The sequence below is a fragment of the Mustela nivalis genome, assembly GCF_964662115.1.
Source record: "Mustela nivalis genome assembly, chromosome: 11".
In the NCBI taxonomy this organism is placed as follows: Eukaryota; Metazoa; Chordata; class Mammalia; order Carnivora; family Mustelidae; genus Mustela; species Mustela nivalis.
The window spans coordinates 28,109,113-28,133,666 of NC_139030.1; the positions used below are offsets into that span (position 1 = coordinate 28,109,113).

The following is a 24,554-nucleotide window of genomic DNA, read 5'->3' on the forward strand; positions in this document are numbered from 1 at the left end:
AGCACCTCTTCCCACCTTCAATGTGACTTGTTTTTGTTTTTTGTCATAAGAAAAATAAGATAAATACTTGCATTTCTTGAGTGGAAATCTGCTCCCTGCATTAAATCTCTAGTACCAATATCAATCCCTCACCTGACTGTTACCTATCAATTTGTGGGGAGACTGTCTACCTATTCCTAACACCTCTGACTTACTGAGGTTGACTATTTCCTGACCTATGTGTCTTCCTTAGCCCTAAATCTATCCAATAGTTTGTGTTTTTTTCCCTCTGTGTGGAAAAATAGGAAAAAAATGTCAATACAGTTTTGATGATGAGTTGGTGAAACATTCATTCATTGGCTCCCACTAATGGATAAATTCACCTGCTAGCCATATTGGGAAGGATAAGTCTGCAACATTCCAAGCCAGGCTAAGAAGTGGCTCAGCTCCAAGAAGAAAGACATTTAAGTGCTTGTTTGACAAAAGTTCTTTATCTTCCTTTCTCAAAACCTATGATGAGGCTCTGTGTAGAGATGCCCAAAATGACTGAGGAAAAGCTGCATGACCCCTGCTCTGAAGACAATGGATACACGGGCATGAATGTGGTCTTCAGGCTCCAGGAGACTTGTCTTGACTCCCATATTTGTGAATTCTATGCCCTTGGGTAGGATGTAGACTCACTAAGTTTCAGTTTGCTTGTCTGTAATATGAGGTCCCAAACCCACCTCCCAGTGCCATGTGCTTCCATGCTTCTTGCCTGTGTCCCCGTGGGTTAAAGGGAAATTCAGGGAGGTCTTCTTATTTGACTTTATATATTCAGTCCTTGTAATTTTTATTGTTCTCTGGTAGATGTTCAATAGCTACTGGTGACTGACTTTGCATTTCAATTACTTAACAAGGCCAAAATACCAGATATAATTGCCAGCACAGAGTGGGGACCAAGGTGTGCACAATAGCTCCTCTCACAGACACACCTCTGAGAGGTCAGGAAGACCTCAGGAAAAGTTCAGGTTTTTCCAGTAGAATTATAAATTAGAAGAAAATATACACTAAACCAGAAGCAGTAGATAGTTATCTTTTTTGTTTGCTTGTTTGTTTGTTTTTTTTTCTTTTAATGCTAGGAATGACATATTAAACCCCTAGGGAACTGAAGAAGAGAGAAGAGAAATACAGGAGGTTCGTGCTTTTGTAGTGCTTGTTACTGAATAGCAAACACAGAGCAGGAAAAATCTAGAGATGTGACATGAAATTTGAGAGCCCATATATTCTTTTGCTCAAAAACCTTTAATGAGCACCTACTAAATGTCAGACACTGTTCTTGGAAGTGGAAAAGCTCAAAGAAGTTTGCAATGATGTCCATATCTTTGAAGGAAATAGGGGAGTAGGGCTTTCTCTCTTTTCTGAAAACCGCTTTATCCTTGAAATGTCTATTTTAGAAGTCTTAGCAGAAACTGTGAGACCCACCTGTTCTGGCTAAGACCTTCAAGTTTGCAGAAGTAATTCACTTCCTGAGTTGTCTCTCAATATACTGGACAGCAGTCACCTATAAGGATTCAGTTGCAGAGAGAAAGTGTTAAAGGTTTGAGTCAGGGCAAAACCTTGCCAATTGACCCTTTTCACAGCTCTCTCCAGAGCTGACAATGTCATCCAAGAGGCTCCTGAGTTACGGTAACAAGGTGACCAAGCTTTTCCACTGATATCTTGAGAACTAGAGGCAGCACAAACCAAACCCAGCGGATGCGGAATGAACAAGACAGATATTGTGATGCAAGTGGTCAAACGCCCAGAGTACATCATTCCCAGAGTCAGGTTCCAACTTAAGTCATGGGTTAAAAGTTGTTCCCATTAGTGAATTCTCAGCCACTCTTAGACGATAAGCTTTTGACTCCCTTCCTGGTTGCATGATCGTCACTGACTGCACATGAGTCGGCTCATCACAGACCAGAATAATTCCCCAACAGAAAAAAGACAGAGGTAGCATCATTAGGAGCACCCCCCGCTTCCAGCTTCTTCTGAGGAGTTGAATGGTGCTTTGCGTGATTCCTTTAAATCAGTGCAACTTCTAAGGGAAGTGGAGAGTTTAGAAGTGGTGAGCCTTTGCTCTGTCCTTCCAATTAACATCAGGTAAAGTAGTTTATATGGAAACCTACATGGCTTCTACCTTGTCACAGACTATACACACTGGCTTTTATAATGTGAGCATTTCAACTAAAACCATGGTGAAATCTGACATTGACAATCTCCTGAACCAATATAGTTATGCTTAATTCTTAAAAAAAGACAGCATAAATTAGTCACCAGATTATAGGCTTCAGAGTTAGAGAAACTGGGTTTGACTCTAAATCTGACTGGCCTGAAGTAAGTTAACTAAACTCTGGGAACCTCATTTTCCGTGATAGTAAATGGACATATTAGTATCTTCATTATCTTTCTTGTGGACCTAAAGTTCTCCTTCTTTAAAGAAAATAATAATTTATTTTCTAAATAAATATAAAAAATATAAAATAATAAATATATATTTATTAAATATATAATATATAATAAATATAAAAGAATAAAATATAAATAAAATTAAAATTTATTTATTTATTTATTTATTTGAGAGAGAGAGAGAGAGCAAGCACATGAGCAGGGGAGAGGGGGAGAGGCAGAGGGAGAGAAAGAGGGGCAGAATCCCTGCTGAGCAGGGAGCCGGATGCAGGGCTCGATTCCAGGACCCGGGGATCATGATCTGGGCAGAAGGCAGCCACTTAACCAACTGAGCTACCAGGCACCCTGGACTTAAACTTCCACTAGTCAATCAAACTTTAGTAGGCACTCAAAATAATTTATATTAATTTTTATTTTTGAAAAGAATGGAAAGAACTGAAATGAAATTAGGACATCTAAAAAGTTGATAGCAGTATTTCTTCCTTTTGAAATAGAATTGTTTTAAGCAAGTTGGAAAACCTTCACTTTTATTCTAATACCGTAGAGACGTTGTAATTTATAAATTCAAAATGAAATAGAGTGTCAGAGCGATTCGTGTTACTAAGGTTCTGAGACCTGCAGGTCTTTCCCTCTTTGACTTGTTCATCACATTCACCTACGAGAGAACATTTCATAGCAGTTCAAAGTTCTAACAAAGAACTGTGAGATAATTGAATTTCATGCAACTTCATTTCTAACCGGTTCCATTTCCAAGTTTAGGGAAGGGAAGAGTAATGCCAATACGTTCTGTAAACGATCAACATCTGAAACAGATTCAAATCAGAGTCATTTATCCAGGGCTTGGTATAGACTAGAAGCAAATAAGGTATAGTATCTCCCTGCCAGGAGATGAAAAATATAGTGGGAAATATAACAGGCAGGTTAAATATGGGTTCCATCAGTCTGAGGGTGTTCCATATTCCCTGATCACATACTGTCAAAATAAGAGGTGTAGACCAGCAGTCCTTCCAATGTTTTTCTTTTCTCTATTTGGTGTCAGCTAATATTATGACCTGCATAGAGACAAGGCTATGGTTGCTCTGATTCATTTTGCTGCTCCTGGTGCCTAAAAGGAGAAATGGGCTCTAGGGGAAAAGAGGGTAAAGGTCTATGTGGTTTTCTGTGTTGTTGTTTTTCCACCTTTTTCATTGTTTGATAGAAAAAATGACTCTTCATTAGAAGACAATTGGGCCCAAGAACATAATGTTCATATTTGTATGTTGGAAAGCTCATGGTGAAGAAAGCTTCGGGCATGTAAGAGCAATCTAATCTTGTTGTAAATATTAACTTTACTGAATCAAAACTGTCTTTTCAACCAAACCCCGAAATTCTAAGAAGCAAGTGGAAATAACTACACAGAGATCTTCAATGGTCATTTTAAACATATTTTCGTGTAAGTTTTTAGTGACCTGACTAAAGTCTTTCCATAAACTCATTTTTCTACCACTTTTATAAGATGAATTCAGTTATTTTGGACTGTTAAACCAAAACCAACTGCAGCAGTATGATATAATGGATAGAAACTTGAGTATATTAATCTCTTTAATGTTTTGCGACTTACAAAAAGGCATTCTTTTTTTTTTTTTTTAAGATTTATTTTGTTATTTATTTGACAGAAAGAGACAACGAGAGAGGGAATACAAACAAAGGGAGTGGCAGAGGGAGAAGTGGACTTCCCGCTGAGCAGGGAGCCTGATGCGGGGCTGGATCCCAGGACCTGGGATCATGACCTGAGCCAAAGGCAGATGTCTAATTATTGAGCCACCCCGGTGCCCCCACACAAATATACACGTATAATTGCTTAAGTAATACATGTTCAATGCAGGAAACTTGATAAACACCAAGAAATAGAAAGGAAAATCAGAAGCTGTGATTTTTTTTAATCACCTGATTTAACTATTGTTACACCCAGCTCTTTTTCCCCCATGCCTAGAGTTCAGTCATTGACTCAATGAACATGTATGTTGTGCCTCCTCTGTGCTAGGCACTCGGGAGTACTTCTGTAAGCCTGAAAAGCTTTTTGTTATTTTGAGGACTTTTTTAGATAGGGAGAGAGATAGAGGTGAAATATACAAAAATTACTTCTTAGACAAATGAACAGGATGAACTACATATTGTATTATGTAGATGAACTACATATTGTATTACGGTCTTTATTAAAATCTTCCCATATCAATATTCTTTTATAACATAGGGCTTATTATTTCATTATAGGAATTTATTACATGCAATTTATACAATGACTCTTTTGAGATATATTTTAGGTGCACAATATAGACATAATGGTGCACTTAATTCTTGTGCCCACAGACTTAACAACTTGTGAGATAACTACTTTAGGATAAACTTAAATTCATAGGAATGCACTTGTTTAGTCAAAAGACAAGCACATTTTAAATGATTTTTTTTTTAAAGCATATTGCCAACTTCACTTCAGAAAGATGTGATCATGTACTCTCTCACCAAAATTGTATGGGAGAATCCATTTCTACACCCTTTCAGTAACCCTTGGTATTATTTCTGCTAATTCCTGCCAATTACATTGGCAAAGAGGGAAAAATAATTTCACTGTTTTTATTTGCATATCTTTGATTTCTAGTGAGGTTCAACATTGAAAAAAATATTGGGCTGCCTAGGTGGCTCCGTTGTTTAAGTGCTAAATGTTGATTTTGGCTTAGGTCATGATCTCAGGGTCCTAAGATCCAGCCCCAAGTAGGGGTCCTCACTGGCCATGCAGCCTGCTCACAATTCTCTCTCCCTCTCCCTTTGCTCTTTCTCTAAATATTTATACATATATATATATATATATATATTTATATATATATATATATTTTTAAACTAGGCAATGACACATTAGCTGGTTAGTTTTTCAGATTCTGAAATATACTGGAACAATGAAAAGAAGTAACAATGAAGGGAGGGATTCTGACTTCTGTTTTTACTTTGCTATTTTTGGCTTTCCGTGGAAACAGACTCTGAAGTCAGGGACATGGATACACAAAATTTGGAGTTTTAGAACTTGAAAAAGATTTTGTGAGGATCTCCAAATGAGAAATGTTTACTATAAATGTCATGATTTTTAAAAATTACAGAAAGTCTTTATCGTTACCCAAATTCCATACCACCTATAGATTTTAATAAAGAAAAGACTTTAATGAAGACTAGTTAAAAATAGTCTCTAATCATTCCAAATGTTGCTGATATAATATCTATGAATGATTTCTTCAAGTGATAACGCTTTTTTTTTCCTTTTCCTAAGGAAAAACTGGTCTACTTCCTGGATTGTTCTTTCTAGCCGGAAACTTGAATTTTACAAAGAATCTAAGCAGCAGGCTCTGTCTAACATGGTAGGTAGTTCTGTTTCTACTCTTATCTTCACAGAACTATTATTGAATTAAAAGTTTGGTTTCATCAGAAATCACACTAAAGCCTCCAAGCTACCAACGACTGAAAGCAGATGGAGGAAATGACTCAATAAACTTTTAATCAGATGAAGGGAAAATAGAACTTAGTGTCTGTTTTATTAAGTGGTGCATTTGGAGAATAATCACAGAATGAGACGAATGGTGAGCAGCTATCTAGTAATGTGAAGGTAACACTTTAAATTAAGGTGCCATTTATAAATGCTTTATTCTTATTTATGAAATGATCGCTAAATGCAGCTACTTGCTCAAATAATGTATTATAAAGTATGTTATAAAATGCATTAGTAATAAATGCTTAACGGATGAGACTATGGGAAGCTGTTTTAAAGAATATTATAAGACGTAAATCCTATTAAACCATGTACGTGCATCTTTAATACATGAATTTAAGTTGTTATCTAGCATGCTATAAAGTGCTTCATACATTAATAAATAATAATAAACTGTTTATAAATGGCACCTTAATACAGGGTGTTACCAATGAGGAAACACTCTAAGTTAACCAAGTGATTTTTTATCTTAGCCTAACTGCGACATTCACTATAACCAGCTAACCTTTCTGAATATTTCTGACTCCGTCTAATGGAGCTAATACAATTTCTGTATCCTGTAGTTACTACGTAAAGTGAAATTTGTAGGGTTTCTCTGTTGTACCTGGAGGAAGGCCTCAGGAAGCCCACAGAGATTTGACAGTGACAGGAAGTAGGAGCCATTCCGAGCTAGTTGCTGGGGCACCTCAAGCTCAAAACCTTGCTGCCCAGGGCTCAGAGCTGCCACGCCCTGAAGGAGACAGTGGGCAGGCAGCATGTCTGACAGCCTCCTGATTCGGAAGGACACCGGCAGGAACCAACCCGCCATACCTCATAGGCCTGATGGGCGGCAGGGAAAGGGGTCACTTGGCAGGAGTTAACCACAATGAACTAATTTGTATTTGGCAGGTAATAAAACGACAGCAAGTTCTTTGCTTTCCAGCCACTAGTCCTGTTTGCTATGTAATCCTCTTTAAATAGGAAATAGAAAATCATTTGCTAGGAGATGTTTGTTTGTTTTTAAATAGAAGAACAAAAGGTAGCGTTTGGCTTGTTCCTGATAATTGCAATAGTCTTTATCCCCAAGTGGCTTGCTGATTTTGGAGTCTTGATGCGGTCCAATCTGTAAACTAATTATAAATAAATTAAAAATACATCTCAATCCTTTGTATTTTTAATTTAAACTGGCTCAGAAATTTGTTCTAGCCTTTTGTTTTGTTTTTATTTGGGGGCTATAGTAAGGTTGGGAAAATCTTTTTAAGAACAATAAAGTACCCCTAAGAGCCAGACACAAAACAACTCCCATCCACTCAGGTCTTTGTCTTCCCTTTGAATGACTTCTAAAAGGGTAGTCACGGGGCGCCTGGGTGGCTCAGCGGGTTAAAGCCTCTACCTTCGGCTCAGGTCATGATCTCAGGGTCCTGGGATCGAGTCCCGCATCGGGCTCTCTGCTCAGCAGGGAGCCTGCTTCCTCCTCTCTCTCTCTGTCTGCCTCTCTGCCTACTTGTGAACTGTCAAATAAATAAATAAATAAAGATCTTTACAAATAAGTAAATAGATAAATAAAAGGGGAGTCAGGAAAGGGAGGAAAAGTCACTTGCCTGGCCAATGTGGCTGCTGAGAAGATGATCTTCCTCCTGCTGGGTGTGAAGAGTTCCACTGGAGCAGCATTTATGTGAATGTTCTGGGAGAATGGGAGAGATTAGATTCCAAATTAAAGCATTTGCTTTATTTTTATTTTATTATTTTAATCTCCTCATCCCAGGACCAGGAGATATAATTATCAGCTGTTTAATTTTATACAGGTGAAAGAAAGCTCTTTCCTAGATCGCAGGCAAACCTTTCAAGTCAGCCCACTAATTGCTTGCCTCCAGTTCAACCTTCAGAGTTGTAAATTGACAATAGATTTTACTTTTAGAAGAAATTCGTTAATGTTTTTTGGCAGTCCCTATTTATTACTTCTGGCCCCGTTTTCAATGCTCTTATGGTTTCTCCCAGGCACTCATCTTCAAAGTGAATTCAGGGCAGGAACTAACTGTGTTTTGTGGTAATGAGGAAGAGAATTACAGATTCATGTTTGTCCTGCATGAATTGTCGTGCTCCTCAACTTCTTGGATACATTTCTAACCAAGTATTAAAGGCCTAGTGGGATAGCCCACATTTACCAATTCCAGTCTCAGAGAAACGATACGATGATTGCCAGGCCTTGATTAAAGATGCTGTGGTTTTATTTTGAAAGAGATTTATGCTCAAGTTTCTGAATTTCTCTTGCACCCCCTTACACATGTCTTGGTATTGTTCATTGTGCTTCTGGGAAGAAGTCTGTCCTTTCCTCCAAGGGGTCAGTAGAAACTGAGTAGTACAGAATGTGGTTTAAAGAGTAAATGGCATTTTAATCTTTATAGGAATGATCTTTGAATGCTAATGCGGTGGTAAGACAAAGCAGCGAAGTAGCTAGGAGCAGGGCTTTGAAGTTCAACCACAGGGGACTTCCTTCCAGTTTTGCTGCTTAGGACCTGACAAAGTCATTCAACTTCTTTGAGCTTCAGAATCCTCATCTGTAAAATGGGGATACTGATATCTGCCAAGAGAATCAATAGAGAATGAAATTAGTTAATAAAAGAAAAAATAAGTAGTAGTGCTAAATTAATATTATGGTCTGATATACTCTATCAAATAAATAAATATATTTTATAATATCTAATACAGGGCATGAGAGAATTATAACGTATTTTTACAGCATATTAATTTTGTCCTTGAACTGATGCAGACACGTGTAGAAGAGAAAAACACATTGATTCAAGGAATACCAGCATATATGATCTCCAAAAAGAGAACTATGTATCCATAGGCAGCTTAAGTGTTGGGTCAAAAACTGAATAGTTCTGAATGTGAAGCCATCATTTCCATCTGGGACTCTAGATGTATCTCTTGCATGACCATAGATGCTTTCCTGAGGCCCTCAGCCTCTTCCACTGGCTGCTACTCTGTGACTTTCGCATTTAACACAGCATGCCACAAGATGTGCCTGATCCCACATTTCATGTCTAACTCTTTCTTTCTCACTGAAATTCTTTCAGTTTGCACCCAAGTCAGATTTCTATCAAAAGCAGCCCCCTCCCGGAACTAGACACAGAATCATTTCACTGGCGTGTGTAAATGAGAGAATCATAGGCTTTGGGTCCTCAGTGACCTATTCAATGAAAAAGAGGGCTGACTCATTCTATTTTGCTTGTTTGTTTTTAGTAGTGTTGGGTCCATGGTCAAAGAAACGAGACTGATACAAAGCGAAGGTCAAGCAAAGCTTTTTTACGGGCCAAGCATCGAGAATCAAACTGATAGGCCAGGGACATCTCTTGCAAAAAGGCAACCCCTCCCTGCCTCACAGGCTAACGTTTATAGAGCAAAGGCCATGTGGTTGGTCCTGGCCACACACAGGTGGCCAACGAGATTGTAACGCACAGAGAAAGCTGCACAGTTATGCTAAGTCACACATGCGTGGCCAATGGAACTACAATTTACCCCATAGTAGCTATTTGAACTAGCCTATCACCTTGGACAGAATTGGCGCCCAAAAGGCAGGGCCCACACTCCTTGGTAGCTAGGGAGACAGTATGTGTGCTCTACTGATTAGATGTCTCCACCTGACCTGACTCATCCCTGCATTTGAGCTGTTATCTCCACCTGACCTGACCCACCCTTATATTTGGGCTTTGTTACCTAGGACTGGTTTCCCAGACTTGCTTTTAAGTAAGTTCCTTAAAGTTTTTAAGTTTTACTGCATAAACAACAAAATGGCTGTTCAACCCAGGTGGGGCCACTCTGGCTGAATAGGTCCTTACAGTAGGACATTCAAGGGTAACCTCCCGCTTACTACCTGTCCTTTTCTAGCAGGAAGGGCATCATAGAATATCCCAACCCCAAATCTAGATACAATAAAACCTCATAATGCAATGCATTAGCCTTTACCAAAATGAGAAACCACCCCCCTTCTTTGTCTATATATGCTGTCTCTGTTTTGTTCACTTCACCTTGGACCCGAGAAAGTTTGGTTAAGACTGGCTGGCCCTCCTGTGTGAAGGAGCATTTGAAAACCACTGGTGTAACGATGTCCAAGGTTTCCTGGATTACGAAAGAAAGAATGATGCTCATTTCCTCACCTTTTATTTTTTATCCCTATACTGATTTGTAACTGACTTTAAATATTTGAAATATATTCATTGAAAAAAATGCTGAAACCATTTTTAGTAAAATGTATAATAAAGATGTATATTTTAAAAGTCATTAGTCAAACTCCTACACAACCACCCCCTAAATCAAGACTCTGTCAGTCTTCTAGAAATCTCACTCCCTGCCATTTGTCCCTTTATCATCCAGCTTGTTTCCTTGCCACATAGGCATTTTAGTTATTATTTTATAACGTTCATTATTTTCCCACCTGTGTCCACAGCCCTTAAGAAATGTAGTTTACTTCTTCTGGTTTTGAATTTATATAAATGGAAACACAGTGTATGCTTCTTTTATTCTTGCCTCTTTCTTTAAATATGTTATGCTTCTTCTTTTCATTTTTTTTTCTTCCATGTTTTTTTTTACACTGGTTTAAGTGATGTCATTTGTTTCTATTTTGTTAGTGGCTTGCTTAGCATTACAACATTGATACTTACCAAAGCCTAAAGCTAATCAAATGCTTTAACCTCTTCCAAAATATTACCTTAGAATATTTTTAATCTGTGTATCCTCTTCTCAGCATAGATACTATTGTTGTTTGCTATTGTAATTCTTTTTTTTTTAACACCATCAAACAGTACTTTTTGTTTGAAATAGAGTCAGTGTTGATTTAATATTTGCCATGTTCTTTGCTATTTCCTTCTTTCTTCATTTTCTAGTAAGGCCTTTTTCTTTTGTTTGAAGTATATTCTGAGAAATTCCTGTAACAACCTAGCTCAGTGTTTACTTGTTTCAAGTATCTCTATTTCTCCCTCATTCTGGAAATATATATATTCTTTCAGGATACAGAATTTTGAGTTGGCACTTACTTTCTTTCAGCACATCAAAAATGTTATTCCACTGTTTTCTGTCATCTATTGTTGTGATCAAGAATTTACCTTAGTTCAATCACTGTTATCTGGATGCTCATACTATATTTATAATTACCTTTGTTTTCCCAGTTTTATTCTTCGTTATGGATTGTTGCCTTGAAATAGTTTATAACTGTCACTTCTATATTTTAGAAAAGTATCTTATTATTAACTTATTTTGCTAATACCTTTCCAAATGAATCTTCTTTTATATAGTTTCTCTTTTTTTTTTTCCAATTCTTTAGCTAAATCCACATTGTCTTCTTAGTCTAGTCCACATTTTACATTCTTTTTAAATCTTTTTTTTTTTTGTCTTTCTGAACTGCATTCCAAACCATTTCTCTTGATATATCTTGTAGTTCTTTAATTCAATCTCCTTTTGTGATAAACATCCTTATTTCAATTATTGTGGTTTTCATTTCTAAAACTTTTTTTTTAATTTATAGTGTCATTTGTGATAGTTGTCTTCTGCAGACATTTTCCAGATTCCTTTTATTTTGTTTTGTTTTGTTTTTTTTTTAAAGATTTTATTTATTTATTTGAAAGACGGAGATCACAAGTAGGCAGAGAGGCAGGCAGAGAGAGAGAGAGAGAGAGGGAAGCAGAGAAGCTTGTAGTTGTTTTATATTCTGTGTCTTGTGACATAGCATCTGAAGTCTGGATCACTCTGTTTCTGTTGCTTCTCACTCTGTTGCTTTGTTTCCTTGTGTGTCTGGTTATTTTTGACTGTGTGCTAATCATTTAGGCCTAGGATAAATATGTCCTACTGCAGAATATTTTGCATTTTTCTTTGAGGGTCACACTCTTGGTAATTGATTAGCTCATCTAAGTTATCAGTTTAAAATTCTCAAATTGTGTATACATAATAGGAGCATATACAACTTTTCAGAGACAGAATTATCCTCCAGTTTTCCTTTTTATTTTTTTCTCATCTCTCACTTTGCTCATCTACAAAGGCAGTTTTCTTTATAATCCCATGACTTATAGAAAGAGAACAAGTTCAATATTGGTTCTCTTTTATTCTTTCATAAGACCTCAGGCAGCCCCTTTTCCATTATTCTGTGAAGTCAATTGACCAAAATTCAATTGTATAGTATAAACAAATGTCCTCAGGCAAAGAGCAATTATGTTGATTTGATATTCAGCTTTCCTCTCTGGGTTCAGATTCCCATTTCCCAAAAATATTTACCCTAGCAGGTCCCACTATCTCATAGGCTTTCAATATTTTTAAGGTAATTTTAAAAAGAAATATTTTTTTCAGCATTTTTCATTATTTTCAGTGGAGAGTTGATCTAAATAGCATAGTTTCTCATTTACAATCTACCTCACTTTCATTTAAATATGCATTTGGTTAATCAAGTTTGTGCTATTTATATAAGCCTTGGTAGGAAAAGACTTCATAAGAATATGTATTGAAATCCTACAATGAACAGCTTGCTCATTAGGGCTACATATAAGGCATAGAGATATAATCAAGATATAGTCTTTGCTTTATAGCATCTTTGCCAAAAAATAGGGTGAGATGAAATAAGAAACATAAAAGAGTTTTTCTGAGATTTAAAGGAGGGAGAGCTCACATCTGTGAAAGATTTGAATTGGGCCTTGAAGGATGGTTATAATTTCAATATGTGGAGATTTATGGGCAGGGAATTCCAGTGAATTAAAAAATATGAACGATGACATGAAACTGAGAATGGGCAAGGTCTGTGTGCTAAAAAGAGAAAAGAGGTTTTTTTTTTAGTTTGGTTGGAAGATAAGATTAAAAAAAAAAAAAATAGCTTGAGAAGTGTGCCAAGGACTGGGATTTGCTACCAGGGGCAAATCTTTAAGAAGACAAGCCAGTATTCTCCAAATATCTTCACCCTAGAATAATCTATCATAGCTGTTTTTTTAATAAATATGTACTGAACAGAAGTATGACCCAGGTGTTACATGTCTTCAAAGGACTAGGCCTACCATGAAAAAAGGCAAGAGAGGAGGTTGATTGTTCTAGGATCATGGCTTCATCTCATTTAGCCCAAGAAAAACAAGTTTTGCCTCCAAAGGCAGCTACATCATATTTGCTTTATCTGCTTAAAGAAGTCCTAAAGAAATAAGAGTTTGTTTTCTCCTCTGAGGCCTGGACTCACACCCTAAGCATGTCTCAGGTACACCTGTCTATTTTAGTGTCACTGAAGTATTTCAATCAGCTCCAGCACTTTCCAGTACAATCTGCCACCTTGGTACCTGCTGGGCTGTGTGATTTTAGATCTTCTGCTTGATATGGACTGGAACCTGACTCTAGCCATGGTATGTGACAAATATGCATTCTTGGTTTAAAAAATGATAGATTGCCTTATGGGAGAGAAGCCATGTAACTTAGGGCACTCATTCATTTATTTATTCTATAAATAATTAACAATTCTTAACAGGTATCACAAAATGTGTTTTTAAACCCTAGAGATATCAGATGAATAATTTATGATCCTTGCTTTTAAGGTGCTTGTCTTCTGATAGAGGAGACAGAATCAAAAGTAGGTTTATTATAACAATACTTGACTAAAGTGATTATATATATGGTGTGGAACCATAGATCTAGTCACAATTAATCCTTCCCCAGAGAAACTCTTTTTCCAAGTGATGCTCAACCTATATGTCTCTCCACTTGTTCATTCTGCAAAATCACTGAGCATCCTTGATGTTTTAGCCACTAGGCTAGGTGTTATGAAACATACAAAAATGAATCAGACTTAGATCTTTCCTTTGAGGGTCTAGAAACAAAAAGTATGCCCATAATCCAGTAATTGTGGTGAAAAAGTAGACATTGACAGTTGCTCCAAAATGGTATGAACAGAGGCTTGAGTTAGTTCTATAGTAACTCAGAAAAGAGAGATTGTTTCCAGTTGGAAAAGATTCTAAATATATGTCAAGGAAGTGACAGTTGAGCATGTTTTTGAAGGATGAATAGGATTTTGAGGCAGAAATGGGATGAAAAGGACATTTTGTGTAGAAACAAGGGAGTAACCAATGATAAAATGTAGGAAATTAAATCTTTTATTTATTATACAGATATGTATTGAAATCTTGCCTTGTCCCATGCACTATGTGCTAATCATTGGTCTTGAAAATGATTCTTGGAAGTTCCCTAAGGCTTAGGGTACATGTCCTTCATCCAAAATATTTTGCATCTCTTCTATGAGTTGCCTTGTTGCTCTTCAACATATATTGTGGCAACCTTTCACTGGTAGGTGAATGTACCTATCAGTGAAAGGTTGCCTCAAGATAAGATGAGGGAAGCAGGCACTCTAGTTTGGGTAGAAAGTCCATGTGGAAACACCTTAGGAAAGAACTTGAACAGGATTGTGAGCAGGCATAATTACATTCTGTAAGCACCCTGGAGCCCTCTGCAAGCAATACCAACTATCGTCAAATTAGGGCAGATTCGGAGTTTTCAGAGACAGTTTTGAGGAATTAAGATATATATATCTTTTTCTACTTTTAACACAAAAAAGAAAGGACTTCTTAAATTGTCTGGGAGACATTTTCTACAAGTCTGGTGAAACAAAAGAGAGCCATGAAGCCTGTGCTCTTATTGACAAAGAAAATAGCAAAACTGCTAAGTTGTCATCAGTATGGCCCAATGCACTTAGTGAATCACAGGTCATCTTCTCACTCAGAAAATACTTTAATATTCTCATATGTCCTTGACCATTTACAATAGGGTTTTCTCTGAAGACATCCTAGTGCAAAGAAAGCAACCAATCCATCTGAGAGAACATGAGCCTAGTAGCACATCAGTGGGAGCCAGTAGCAAGTCTGGACTTGTTTTCATGTGATTCCAGAATATATGTTTGGTGTCATACCTACTAAAATAAACACACTATGGAAAGTTTATTTGTGGTTTAAGAAATTTCTCTTGTCTCCACATCCATCAAAATTCAGACTTAGTGGAACTTACACTCGTCAGTTAGCTATTTCTGTTATATTTATCCCACACTGCTCATGAATCCTAGTTAACATAAACTTAGTCTGACATAAATTCAAAACCATTATAAACATTTTAGGCAATATTTCTCCCTCAAATTGTATGGTTCTGAAACCAGTATGTTCAGTATGGACCCTACTCATTGCTTGTGTAACTCTTTTTTGGGGGGAGGGTGCTACCTTTATTTTTTTTCTCTTCACATTGTACTGATAATTTTTATTCAGAGGCCAACACTGGCATATTTTCCTTTTGATAACAGAAAACTTTCCCAAGACATTTAATAAACTATTAACCTTTTCAAACCACTCATTCAGCCATAACCTTGAAAGCAAAAAAGAGTAAGATAAAAGGCCTCATTAAAATAGTTTGTTTACTTTTTTAATATTGTTTACTTCTAATGCAAATAATGAACACAAGCATTAATTAAATAATGTAATACATCTAATGTTCATTTACTGTAGTATGGCTTTAATAACAAAATGGACTTATTTATAGGAGTAAAATGATGTGATTTAGCAAAAAGATGAAAATAGTTTCAATCAGAAAGCTATTCATGAATTATTGAGTATTCTGTGCAAAATGAATATGGAATTATTTTATCTTTGTAAAGTGAGTATTGAGCCCTTATTTGGATCCCTGCTCAAAAAGATCATAAACATTGGAGGGCAAACAATAGATCTACCAAACTTAGCCTAATGAAGGCATCTTAAATTTCTGCTTAATCTTTTAATTCTCCTAATGATAGTGCTCTGGCAAAGTCAGCATGGTTAACATCGGGACAGTTTTTAGCATTGCCACAGGCTGTACTGTCATATGGCCTCATTGGACCTTTAAAAATTAGAAAAAAATAATAGTCCAAGACCTAGAGGATGATGGGTAGAGATGGGAAGAAAGAAAGAAAGAAAAGAAATTGAATTCTAGTGTTTTATTAGCATAAACATTGTAAGGAAAAAAATGAAATCAAGTAATCAATATTACTATAAATGAAGCCATGTACTCTGGTTATAATTCTCTCAAGATTTAGCCATTAACCACAATAAATTCTGTATCTTACATAATTTTTAATAACCACAAAAATCTATGAAATTGATAGGATGCTTTATAAATGGATAAAAGCTTACTGTCCAATAAACCTCACCTTAGGCTCTCTCAGAAAACTATTTTAATTATGAAGTTTGACTCTCTGTGGTTTATCATTTTGGTCAATGTAATGTATCTGATTTAGAGTTTGCATTTCTCCAAGATAAAATAGACTTTTACTTCACAGTGCATTTTGGGATTAACTGAATATATGTATTTGGTCTTTCTTAACGGTTCACTACTGAGGTGAAATGCTCTGGGAGGCAGTATACCGTATCAGGTAGAATAAATCAGATCACCTGGGTTGAGAATCCCAGGTTCCCATTTTATTTTAATTTTTTTACGATTTTATTTATTTATTTATTTATTTATTTATTTATTTATGAGAGAGAGAGAGAGACAGCCCAAACAAGAGCGAGGGAGAAGCTGACTCCCCACTGAGCACAGAGCTTGATGTTGGGTTAGATGCTGGGCTTGATCCCAGGGTCCTGGGATCATGACCTGAGCTGAAGGCAGATGCTTAACTAACTGAGCCACCCAAGTGCCCTATCAGGTTCACATTTTATTTGTTCCTATAGTCCTTGAATATTTCAATTGCAGTGTGAGTTTAATAGGCGTCCTTACCTCAGACAGTTTATTGTGAGATTATGTGAGAATACTGATACGGCATGCCTGGCACACAGCAATGATAAATACCAATGACATTTGTTATTATTGATTTTATTACTCCATGGAGCAATAGAGTATAGTGGCTAAGAGAGAAGTCACTGGAACCCAATAGAATCGGATACAGATGTTCAAATTGCCACTTACTGGCATTGTACTTAAAATCCCTGCCTTCCCTTCAGGTAGGGAAACACTTCCTTCTGTCCAAATACAATCCAAAATTTCTGCAGAACCTGATTTCTTACTCATACCACTGTCCAAAACAGGTATTCCTGGTCAGTTTTCTGCCATGTGGTGCTTCTCTCATCTTTTGGGTCCGCAGACTCCCTGTGGCAGATGAGAGAAAGGTAGAGAGAACATGAGAAGGTCTGTATGCTCCTTAAAGCCATAAACCCGGAAGTGATTCACATCGTTTTTGCTATCAGTGCAGTGAAGACAGCGGGTAATATGGCCACGTGTTGTTGCAAGGGGGACTGGGAAAAGATGGAGGCCCTGGCTAGTGAGCTGCTTCCCTTTGACAACACACATGGTGGTGTAGCACTACTCATCTCTGCCACAAGGATCAGTGATCTCAGCCCAGGTTCTCTAGAGAGCAAGGCCTGAATTTCGTGCCCATCCTTTTTTTTTTTTTTTTTTTTTGAAGGCATGAATACATGATTTAGAGAGTGAGGCACACTGAAGTGAGGCAGGAAATGATGGGGGAATAGTGGAGAAGCTGTGTCATCAAGCAAGCTGCTACTCTCCAGTGAACCTCAAAGAGACACAGAGAATCACTAGGCAGCTGCAGCACTTGACTTAGAAGGAAGCTGCAGGTAGGCTGTTTGAAGAAAGCATGAGGCAGTCTGTGGGAGAGAAGGAGAGATGGAGGAGAGTTATGTTTCTTCTCATTTCCTGTTTCTTTTTGTTTCACCGCCCAGAGTCTTCACTGCCTATATCAGATGAATCCTGGGCACACTCTTGGATGGCTGCTCAGAAAGCCAGATTCTATACCCTATAAACTGGTAATTTATACAAATCTGAAAATAGATGAGGACCCAAAAGCCCGTCTGCACTCTGGCAACCAGGAGGGAGGGCCTCAAATTCCAGAAAGGTGACTGACCATCCTCAGGAAGTGGGACCAAATGGGTTCAAGCAGGTTGGTTATGTGCAGGGACAGCTGTGGTAGACTGACAGGGTGAGGGTCTAGGTAAGGACTGAGGGAACACCCAAGGCATCGAAAATGTGTCCAAGCTAGTCACCTTGCAAAAGTAATAAAATAATAAATAATAAAATAAAAAAATAATAAATAATAATGTAATGCAAATGGAGACAGTATCAGCATACAACAAAAGTAGCCTAAATAGAAACTATTGTATTTATTCTGGCAAGATTTGGATTCAGAATGGAATGCAATATATCTGTTCATTTCTTGAAAGGGAAAGGATACTTTTTCCTCAAAAAACAAACAAAAAAAACCAAGCCTACAACATTCTAGTGCCCAAAGTCTCCAACAAAGGTTTGCTTTTCTGAAAATCTCAGTTTGATTTGGTCTTGTATATACTGAGAAATTTCACTGTAGAAACAATTTCAGTTATTATTAACATCATTTATATTCATATACATAAAACCCACATCTTACAATCCAAGTATCGTCTTCTGTGTTGACAGCGGCCATACTTTAGACATTAATAAGATCAGGTATCCATTCAGCACTCTTTCCTAAATCATTTTGCCCAAATGAGAATTTATAAGTGAGTTTTATCCTCCTCCATGAATGATTTTCCAGAATCAAAACCAGTTATGTGATAAAAGTTAATTCCCCTAAACAGATTTTGTGTTTTATGTTTCAAACTGATAAGGACAATCTGAGTCTATATTCTGGAATAGCAATTAATCCAAAATAAAAAATGGTAGCTAATAACCTGCTTCATCAAATCCGAGACTTGTTTTGTTTTGTTTTTTTGTAACCCCATCTAATGATAAAGGTAAGATAATGAGTGGTCCAGCGATTTGTTACCTATGCATATGCCCAATCTTCCTCATGGAAAATGCCATCAAGCAAAAGAGAATCTGGCCGTTCTTATTTTCTTAATGTGTGTTAAAGAGTCTCAAATTTCCCATAAAAAATGAAAAACGTAATCCTAAGGTTTAATCTAAAGTTTTACTCTAAGTTTTAACCTAATTTTTCTCTGGAAAAATACAGAAAGGATACCTTGTCAAATATTATTGGAGAATAGTAAAGATAAACTAAAAGAATAATAAAAATCAGAAGTGGACAAGACTCAGGATCAGTTTTTAATGGCTTTACATTGCCCCCAACAAACAGGTTTTTATTTTTTATTGTCCAGAAGCAGTAACTTTCTAAATAATTCTATTTAAGTATTTTCAAGCCAGTCATTTATATTTTAAGTTTACCCCGGAAGAGATATGATAAGTACACTCTTAGATTTAAATCCAAATTTAGTCAATTTTTAAAAAGTATATTTTTATAATGATGTACAATATGATCCATTGGCATCATGTAGTTCATTAGCAGACTTTTTCTTGTGTTTTATAGCTGTAGAATCAGAAATATGTTTTCTATTAAAGGATTCTTTAATTTCAGACTTCTTGAATAAAATCTTGACTGTCTTCCAAATAAATTCAACAACTTTTCTGAAAAACTTGTTCCAATGTTTAACAATGTTTAAATTCTGAAAAATTTTCCTTCTAATAAGTCTGAGTCCTTGGCATTGTTCTTCAAGCCTAGATCTCTCTGCTTTAGTTTTGTAACAATGAACTACTGAGCAGGATCGTTTTTACATAGTCTTCTCTGATATATCTTAGTTTTCTCTTCTTGAAGCTGATATATTTATTTACTTGAATTTTACTCAAATCACTTTAACTTTTTCTGGTATACATCTGATCCCAAATCCAATCATTTGCTCCGATTGTGACTTCAGGTCATTTCCTATTAAAGATCAATATGAATGGGGATATTGTGTTTTAATTTTATTAACTATTAAATTGCATTTTTAAAAATTATCTCATTTTGTAAACTATTATCCTGAGATGTTTTATTTATTTTGTAAAGAATGTAAGTTTTCCACTGTAATTCTCTATTGGATAACAAAAAGAATTGTAACAAAATGGATTTTAGAATAGGGGAGATGGTGGGGAGGAGAGATTAAAGGAACACCTCATGGAGATTATTTTGGAATTATATCATCAAAACGAGCTGGAGTGGGACAAAGAAAAATGAATGTGTTCCAGATGAAAAGGGTGCATCCAATGCATAGAATTGGGAGAGTGTGGTGCATATGGGAACTGCCATGAATTTAGCATGGTTGGTTGTAGAAGAATGGGGATGGAGGGAACTCATAAGGATGGTTGGAGAGTGATGGAAAAGAGCCTGTATAGTTTACTGAGAGATTTGTACGTTATCCTGCCGGTAATAAGTTTTCCATAAGAAATATGGTAAGATTTGTGTTTTAGAGAAAAAAGTCAAAATGTAGAGCATAAAATGAAATCGTTTTGTGTGGTCCCAGAGGGAACAGTGAGAGAATCCAGATGAGAGAAAATAAGAGCTTCAACGAGGCTGCAGTCATGAGATGAAGAAAATGGAGCTCGTTCTGGAATTCAGGCTCCGCATTGCTTGTTCTCTTGTAAACAGTAAAGGAAAGAGAAGAAGAAAAGGTGAAGTGGATCAAGGGATGGTTAAGCATGACAAGCAATAGAAAAAAGGGGGCAAGTGTAAGACAGTGATTTCACTGAGGTGTCTGTGCTACATCTTAATGGTGGTTACTTAGGAAGCACAGTTTGGGGGCGCCTGGGTGGCTCAGTGGGTTAGGCCTCTGCCTTCGGCTTGGGTCGTGATCTCAGGGTTCTGGGATCGAGCCCCACATGGGACTCTATGCTCAGCGGGGAGCCTGCTTCCCCCTCTCTCTCTGCCTGCCTCTCTGCTTACTTGTGATCTTTCTGTAAAATAAATAAATAAAATCTAAACAAAACAAAACAAAACAAATAAAAGAAAACGCAGTTTGACTCATTAGTAGGAGCTGGAGGCCAGAGGAAAAATTAAGGTGTCAACAAGTTACAGGTGATGGATCAGATCAGAAGCAAGACGAAACCCATAAGAAGGAATAAACTATAAGAAATAATGACCTGGAACAGTAAACCAGAGATTACCAACACTTAAGAAGTGGGAAGAGGAAGAGAAGTCAGTGAAAGAAACAGAGAAGGGACAGTATAAAAGGTGAAATAAAAATTAAGAAAGAAAATGTCTCCATAGCTGAGGGGCAGATTTTAAGGAAAAGGAACAGAATCTAATAGTTCAGAGTTCAAGTAGAAGGATGATGGGAGGGAAGGCATCAGATTGTTTTTGTTGACTTTCATGGTTAAAACATTTTTTAGATCGGATAAGGAAGGGAGTAAAAGCCTGCAGTGGGTTGAAAAGAGAATAAAACATGAGCAAGCAGAGAATGTACTGCAGAAAACTCAAGAATCCTGGCAATCATGGAAAATAAATTGGTGAGATTGAGAACAAGCAAGGTTGTAGGGTTGATGCTTGCATATATTTATGTATTTTTTTGAACAAGAGTGACATGAGCATAGCTGTGGGCTAAAGGATATAATCTGTTTGGGAGAGAGAGGTTAAAATTGTAGGAGAAAAGGGACAACTTAGAAAATGAGGAACAGGATTGGATAGAATTAGGAACTTAGCAGAAAAGCCATGGGCTGAAGGAGGAACATCTCTTCCTCTGAGGCAGAAAAGGACATGCTTTGGAAGTGGATCATGCACTGTATGGCAACAATGGGCCAGGAGATTTTGATGTTCATAGATGCCAGTGTCATGCCAGGCATGGGAGTTCATTAGACAGGTGGACCCAAATCACAGACTCAGATCCAAACTTCCAGGAGCCAGAACAGAATATGGGAAATTATGACACTTACAAGGAAGGGATAGAAAACGTTAATTCTCATCATGTGACCTAGTAGGAGAAAAGGTTGGGTATGGAGAGGAGAGGAGGTCATGTATTAGGTTATGATCAAGAACTTGGGACTTGGAGTTGGAGGACAGTGAATTCCTATCTCTGCTCAGGCACACATTAAGTGCATGAGCTTGTGTAACCACTTATGTAACCACTTAACCACCCCCTGCTTGAGTTTCTCCACATTGTAAGTTGAAGGCGATGGTAACAACTGCACAAGACTATTGTAAGGAGTAAAAAAGAAATAGATACAAAGCTTCAGAAAGCATGACAGAGAGGGATTTATTAAAGTTTGTGTTTGTACGTTAGTTCATTTTGATGACAGGACTCTGAAATTGGGAAGAATGGTGAATGTTCCAGCTCAAGGGTTGTATGAACACTGCAAATTAGGAGCATGCCATTTGATGGGCTGCTGGAATGTGGTGAAGCTTGGAAGAGAGGTGTTATGAGGAAGAACAGAAAGTGACTAGGAACACACAAAAAAGTTTGCTAAGTGTTGATGACATTGGTGTTGGCAATGATTTCATGGATATGTTAAGTGTTTTTTTTTACCATGTTTTTATTTGTTTGTTTGTTTCATTGTTTTTTTTTTTTTCCTAAGTAGAGTTAAAAACCCAGCAGAAGAAAGTGGCCATTATTTGTAATGTTACTTCTCTGAGTAGTCAAAAGTTATTACGCCAGAATTAGGGGATATGAGGAAAATGATAGAAGAAGGAAAAGTGGATGAAAGAGTGGAGTGTCTCATTGCATGGGGGAGAGCAAGAGACTGAGAAATGGGGGAGCATTGAAGTAGTTGGTGAGTTGGGGACATAGGTGTGTTTATGGAAGGAAGTGAAACCAGTAAGGGCCCAGAGGGGTGCATACAAGGCCTGGTGATTCCAATCACTTCAAAAGCAAACATAACGGGGTGGGAGTGATGAAAACTCAGAACATGGGATTTGCTAGATGAGAAGGAGAATGAAGACTAATGAAATGGAGAGAAGGGGAAGCAGTGGGTTTATGGAGAGTGCATGAGTCAAGGTCAGGGTCATGGGAGGTGACTGAATGATGGGCAGAGTTCAGATTGAGATAAATCCAAGCCAGAACCAAAGCCATGGGATTTAGTGTATGACGCTGATGTGAAGAGTGTGGTAGAGCTGGATGGTGAGAACTCTGGAAAAGCTTAGATTGCTTTTTCCCCATAAAGAAAAAGCCTACTGAAAATTACATAGAGTCTGAAGCTGGTATAGGATTCTGAAAGGAAGAGTGAGTATCTTCCTTACCTCTGGAGTCCCAGTGCCCAGCACAGTGGCTAACACATTGACATGTAGTAATTGTGCAGTTAATGTCTATTGAATGATTCTGTGAAATACTGGGTTCAATCCACATGAGTCCATTAAACTGTTTTTCATTTTTCCATATTGAATCAAAGACTGCTTAAGAATTAAACCAAATATAAATCTTAATTGTTACAACATGGGGAATTTTTAGATGCCCAAACCTTCCTTCCAAAGCACAAAAGCTAGTTTCATTTTGGTATTTTTCCTTCATTTATGAATCCAGCAAATATTCATTGAACAACAACTCTGTGCCAGGCACTGTTCCATACATTGGGAAAGATAGTGGAGGAAAAGGCAAACCAGGCCCCAGCTCAGGGAGCTTAATTTTAGTGGGAGAAAAACAGACAGCATATAAAAATATAAATGTTAATTTCAGTTAGGAAGAAGGCTGTGTTGAAATTAAAACAAGTAGTGAAATAGAGAAAGAGTAAGCTAGAAGACAGCTCTCTTTTCTATAAGACAGTCAGAGAAGACCTCTGACAAGGTGACATTTATCTGGGACCTGATGGATAAGAAGGAGTCAACCATGTGAAGACTGGGAGGTTTTCCAGGTAAACAGGTGGTGTAAAGGCCCAATGGGAAGATCGAGTTTAACAGAGAAGGACAAAAACAAGACCAGTATGCCTAATAAGAAAATCATCTCTTTCCCAAAATGTTACATGTTTTAACATGCATGTGATCACAGTGTATATTAAATTCTCAAGGACTGCATAGTGGTTAGGAGCAGACCCTGGAGTGACACTGCGCTCTTTTAATCTGGGCTCCTCCTTTTCTACCTGTGTTACCTGGGGAAAGTATGCCTAATTACTCTAACATATTATTACCTATACCATGATGATAATAATATTATTTACCTCATACAGTGTTAAAAGAATTAAGTGAGTTGCTAGTTGTAAACAGAAAAGTGCTTGGCACATTAAAAGTATTTCTTCTAGAAAATAATTCCATCTTTTTTCCCTGACTGCATTATACGGGGAAAATAATCTCTTTTGTTATATACTTTTAATGATTATTTCTGTTATTCTGAGTATCCCATAATCTAATTAATGGGAAGAAGAAGTAGGGTGTTCTAATTTTTCTACATCATAAATCATTCAACAATGAACATCATTACCATGCTTTGAGATCTTCCACAATAGTGATCATCTGGGGGGCAGAGAATGGGTAAAACTGTAAAAATATTTCACTGACGGAAGCATCTGGAAGAGGCATCCTCGTCTTGATTGGCTTCTCATGAGATTACTACCAGATAACAGAGAAAAGATATGCTATCCATGACTGTCCTGCCAGCTGAATTTATCCTGAAAGAAGTTATGCTTGGTTTCTACAATGTTTCCCTTCTTAAGAAAATTTTATTGAGTTGCCAAAAAACAACAAGAACAACAACAACAAAAATCCAAAAAACAAAACCAAAAACAACAACAACAAAAAAAAACCCAAAAAACAAAAAAACGAACCTCACAATTTACTGTAAATCCACCATTTTTCTGGCCTTTCAGGAAAAAAAAAAGTCTATTTCTGTTAAACAGATTGAATTGGCTATACTGGCTATGAGTCAACAATTGTGAACAGATTTCTTATAACACCTTTGCCGTT

General features: G+C 37.1%; 1 protein-coding gene across 1 annotated transcript in view; it reads left to right on the forward strand.

Annotated features, from left to right (window-relative positions):
• ARHGAP15 (Rho GTPase activating protein 15) overlaps positions 1 to 24,554 on the forward strand; it is a 602,381-nt gene that overhangs the window by 97,692 nt on the left and 480,135 nt on the right. The window contains exon 5 of the mRNA XM_082689352.1: positions 5,708 to 5,795. Coding sequence (XP_082545478.1) covers positions 5,708 to 5,795 — 88 coding nt within the window. The remainder of the gene's footprint in view (positions 1 to 5,707; positions 5,796 to 24,554) is intronic.